This window comes from Haplochromis burtoni, unplaced genomic scaffold (assembly GCF_018398535.1).
Source record: "Haplochromis burtoni strain Fernald_Lab_line unplaced genomic scaffold, NCSU_Asbu1 Contig_443, whole genome shotgun sequence".
Lineage (NCBI taxonomy): Eukaryota > Metazoa > Chordata > Actinopteri > Cichliformes > Cichlidae > Haplochromis > Haplochromis burtoni.
The window spans coordinates 335,815-341,124 of NW_024582804.1; the positions used below are offsets into that span (position 1 = coordinate 335,815).

Genomic DNA, 5,310 nt, shown 5'->3' on the forward strand with positions numbered 1-5,310 from the left:
ACGGGGGGAGGAAGCCGCAATACCTGGAGAGAACCCACGCAAACACGGGGAGAACATGCAAACTCCACACAGAAAGACCCCGGCCTGGTGGAATTGAACTCAGGACCTTCTTGCTGTGTGGCAACAGTGCTAACCACCTTGCCACCGTGCTGCCCATTTTGATATAAAATAATCAAAATTAAAAATCCATCTGTAATTATATAATTGCTGATGGATTTTATTATTCAAATATTTACAAAATAATAAGGAGTAAGTCTGTGAAAAAAACTTTTTACTTGATTGATTTTTGAATGGGAATTCATTCTTGAAAAGCAGTCATCCTCAGGATGTTTGTAGATCTTCATCCTCACCTGCTAAAGTCTGCCTCAGATCAGCAGGTATTTAATGAGAGACATTTGTCATGAGCAGACAGATGATGGCAGATGATTTCTGCAGCATCTTTCTGTGGGAGAATATGTATCATCACAAATGTACCAGCAGGATCAAAATGACAAAAACATAATACACATTACATTTGTTTCAGAATAGTTCTGTGCTCCATCAATCTCATCGTCTTGGGGTGGGGTGAAGTTTTTATGTCTCATGTCGCTGATAGGGTGCTTGAATGCGAATATACTCCGGATTAAGTTTGAAGGTACACCCTCTTAGCAATCGTTTACATATATCATGCATAAACTGTTTTTGCTTTTTCCCCCCTCATAAATTTTTCAGCTCCCCAAAATGATCTACATTTTCAAAGAAGTTAAAATTATTATCCCTTACTGTAATTCAATAACACAACAATGCAGCCTGTGAAATATGCAAGGACAAAAAAAAGGGAGGGGAGAAAGATTGGGGGTGAGGGTGAGTGGGGAGGAGGGAGGAGGGAAGGAGAGGCTGCAGGTCAGAGCAGAGTGAGGAGCAGAAGGAGCAGTGCACACCTTGGTTACAGGTAGGACCTCCTTAGCATTGCTACTTTTAAGACAAAAAGGTATACATTGTTCTGTATATTCACCTTTAAAATGCTGGTATGCTATATAAATACCAAAAATGCAAATGATGGCTTTTAGGGACAATTTGCGACTCACAGATTTCTTTCAACCAACTGCGGGACATGCGAGTTTCAAAGAGGTGTTTAGCTGTGCTGAGCTTTACACTCCGTAACACTTTCTGAATAGCTCTCTTGTTTAGTTTGGATATGCAGTAACGCTCATGACCGTACTGCATAATCTTTTCAATTATGAATGGTATCATTTATTTTACACTCAGTGGAGGGCGTTTGGTAACTTAGCAACTACTGCCTCTCATTCAACATTAAAGTGGGGTAACATGAGAAGTCAGTGTCTTCTCTCCAGATAAGTGACAGGGATTTGTTACCGAATGTAACCTACAATTTCCTTAACTTTAACCGACAGATTAATTCATAAACCGTGCATCTTTTAACCCATGTGTGCATAAACTGTAGTTTGATTAAACTTGTGTTTATGTGTTCCGTGATTTCCTGCATCTGAGTTCTGTTTAAAATAATGTTTCAATTGACCTAAAAATGTACAACAAATCACTCATGGAAAATCTTAAACATAAAAAGAACCCATAGTAAATAGATTTTATCCATTCAAAACAGGAGTTCACATCTTTCCTTTGGGGCCTTATTGTGAACCTGCACAGGTAAACTGATACCACCCCTTTCATCCTCGCAAAAGCTTTTTTGTTTGTTCCAAGGGAGCACAGAACTGCCTACCCAGGTCTACACTAACATATACAGTACATGCTCCTACCAACAAATGCCAGCTCCGAATATGATCCCTTTATAAATGGCCATAAAACGCATATAGGCTTGCTGAAAGCACTGACCTTCTCTCACATACTTTGTGTCAGAGTTGAAAGACAGAGTTCAGTTTCAATGCTTTAAGCAGATAAGCGTGGCTGTTTCCATCAAGAGCGACAATGGGGCACCTGTGCTGCTTTCAGAAAAAATATTTGAGGCTAAGATTTCACGATGAGTAACATCAAGAGAAACAACTTGGCAAGCATAAACCAATGTGTTTTGCCTGGACTCCATGTGTAATGAGGATTTAATAATAATTTGAAGTGAGAAAAAGCAGTAGATTATAAAATAAGATATACTTGAGCCAACTGTCGATTAGCATCCTGTTAGAGACATTTATTGTTTTCACCAAACTCTTCCAACAGAGTTAAAGTCTGATTACAACACTGACCTCAGAGAAATGGAACAGTGGTTACCTGAGAGTATTTTGGAGTCTCGTGAGAAACTGGATATTGTGTGGGATAGATAAAGTTGCAATGAAAGAGACTCTGTGTCCCAGTTTTAAAACAGCAACAGATAGGCCACGTGGTTTTTCACAGGGCAGACTGTGGCATTCATTGATAAAACACCACAGACTGTGTTGATGAGACCCAAGACATCTCAGTGACATACCATACTTAATTTTGCTTCAGATCTACTTAGCTTTTATATTGACCTGGCACTTTTCTGCTGGATGAACATCTTATTTTGAATTCTACCTCCACATGTCTTACATTTTTTAATGCGTTCAAATACTACAAAAGTCTGTGTATTTTCTATTTACATGAATAATCTTTTAATTCTTTACAGAAACATAAAGGAGTAAAAAGTAAAAAGAGGACTACTGAAATCTGTCCAGCACAATGTTAATGAGGTCTCACTCAGAAAGAAGAGCCCTTCCTGGGTTCTCAGCCCTGCTGACACATAGCACTCCAAAACTGAAAGATGTGACTTTCCCACCTCCACTTTCTCAAACCCCACGGGAGTCCATCTGTACTCCCATATCTCTTACTTCACCACCTCCATGGGTAACACAGGCTCTTTCCAATCTGGAGCGAGGAGAACAAGAACTTTTAAATCTCAGGGAGCAACAGCAGGCCGAAGTAGAGGAGGTGAACCGCGAATTGGACAGCGCTGTAATTGAAGCTCAGCGAGAGGAGCGTCGCCTTCTTGAAAAGGTTGAGCAAGATCACAGAGAAGCCCAACGGCACCTCAGTCAAGTGAAGAGGGAAAATGCTGCTGCGGTGAGAGTTGTGCAGTCACTTGTTGATCAGCAACTCAGAAAAATTGGTCAGCTGAGGGAACAGATACAAAGATGGGGGAGTACAGCTGGAGAATCCAATAAAAATCAACTGCAAAGAGGGGTGGGAGAGATCATCCAGCCATGGGAAATCTCTCTAACACTTAAAAGAGTCAGTTTTTTACCAAGTCCTCAGTCCAAATCTTTAATCTTAGGGGAAGTTGATGTTCGTGAGCAAGGTATGACCTACCACATTGGTGTCTGTAGTGCTCAAGGACAAAAGTGTGCCTTGCACTCAGGAGATTTGAAATTTTTGAACCTTTCCCCTCTAGAAATTAGAAAGGAACCTCAACCAAACAGAACTGGCCAAAGGTATAGTCCAGAGGAGAGCATGAAGATAAATAGTGGGAATGTGCGTATTGTCCGGAAACTACGTCTGTCAAGTTCTACAGAGAATGAGGAAGACTTAAAATCACCGAACTCTCCCATATCAAGACGCCGTGGTGTATCCGAGTCTTCCCAAGATGAAATGGAATCCGTGTTTTCAGACACACAAGGGCAAGACCTTTTCCTTGCTGTCCAACCTGTCTCCAGTCAAGGAGAATCTGAAGGTGATGACTCTGACAGCAGACCAAAGGGACCAAAGAGACGCAATACAGTGAAAGGTAAAAGAAAGCAAAAGTCTCTTGTCTTGGTGTCATGTAAGGAGCCATCCTGTCCTCCTGAAGAAACTGATACAGCAACATCTCCAAAGACTAGGCACAAATGTTCACTCTCCAGGCACAGTCTTGTAAATGTTTCTACAAGGCATCTTTCTCTTTCCCAACAAGGCCTTTCACAGAAATCTTCATTGGACAATGGAAGCCCGCCATCCCCAGCCAACAGTGAGGATTTCTGCTACACCTATACTGTGAATACTCCAGTAAATGGATCGCTTAGGCAAGAGCACTGTCGATCAGTATCCACAGCTGACCTCTATGGTAAACTCCGTCCTTTAATTAGTGATGACAAGACTGAGAGCAGTGGAATCAGAAAGATCAACAGAATGTGTCTTGTCTCTGAGACCTCAACTTTTGAGCAAGGCCAAGGAAACTCCCCAGAATTTGAAGGGAACACAAGCCGTGATGAACAGCAGTCCACAGCCACGACTCAAGTTACACAGGGTTTGAGTTCAAATCGTGTGAGCAGATCTCTGTCAATGTCAACCATTGAAGGTGACAAATTCCACAGAGCCAATGAAACACAGCAGGATATGGAAGAGGGAGCTGTGTCTGGTCTGAAGGGGCTGGGGGAAAGAGCTGGTGGTTCAACTGCCCTAGACTCGGCTTATCTAGTCAAACAGTTTGGAAAACAAGGATCAGGCCGTACTGACTTCAACCTGCCAAGTGGTATCCACGCAACTGTCAAAGGGCAGCTATTTGTGGTGGATTGTGGTAATGCCAGAATTCAAGTCACAGATCTCCAGAAGAATGTTGTACAACAGGTGTCTCCTTCAGGACCTGAAAGGTCATCCCGCATCTGCAACTACTTTGATGTGGCTGTGAATTCAAAGGGCCTCATAGCCCTGACTTGTGCTGCTGAACGAGCTGTGCTGGTGTTCAGTCGTCATGGACGGCTCCTACAAACATTTGGAGGTACTGCAATCGGTTCTACCTCTGAAGAGTTAGATGCTCCAAGAGGGGTCACTGTTAACCGTCAAGATGAGTTTTTAGTTGCTGATATCAAGCGCGGCACTTTAACTGGCTTAAAGCTGGATCCCAAAACAGGGGCCAGGTTAGAGCGCACAGTGGTGACAGGGTACCACAGACCCTACTTGGTTGCAGCTTGTCTCACCACTGGGCTCATGGCAATATCAGAAAGAGGCAATGAAACTGGGCGTGTCCCATGCATTCGAGTCCTGGAGCCAGGCTGGAACACTATCCGAATACTGGGAGTGTGTTCTGGCCTGGGGCCAGTCCTGACCTGTCCATGGGGCCTCTGTATCGACAGTGATGGGGATGTATTGGTGACAGATTGGGGTAAACAGCACCACCGTGTTCTTATCTACCCATCCAAGGGAGTTGGCTGGCCTCTGGTGACTGACAACCTAAGTAGCCCAAGAGGTCTAGCCCTTCTCCCTGATGGCCACATGGTAGTGTCAGACAGCATGAATCACTGCATCAAGATCTACCAGTACAAATAAATGCGGTGCATGGTAAAGACTGAGATGCAACAAAATAGAGATACAGTAAGGGTGAAAAGTTTTAGAACACCCCAATTTTTCCAATTTTTTATTGAAAACTAT

General features: G+C 43.0%; 1 protein-coding gene across 1 annotated transcript; it reads left to right on the forward strand.

Annotated features, from left to right (window-relative positions):
• The first annotated feature begins 874 nt into the window (after positions 1–874).
• Positions 875–5,310, forward strand: LOC121812133. The gene is made up of 2 exons (XM_042213447.1): positions 875–931; positions 2,597–5,310. The coding sequence occupies exon 2, from the start codon at positions 2,650–2,652 to the stop codon at positions 5,206–5,208; it is 2,559 nt and encodes an 852-aa protein (XP_042069381.1). The 5' UTR covers positions 875–931; positions 2,597–2,649; the 3' UTR covers positions 5,209–5,310.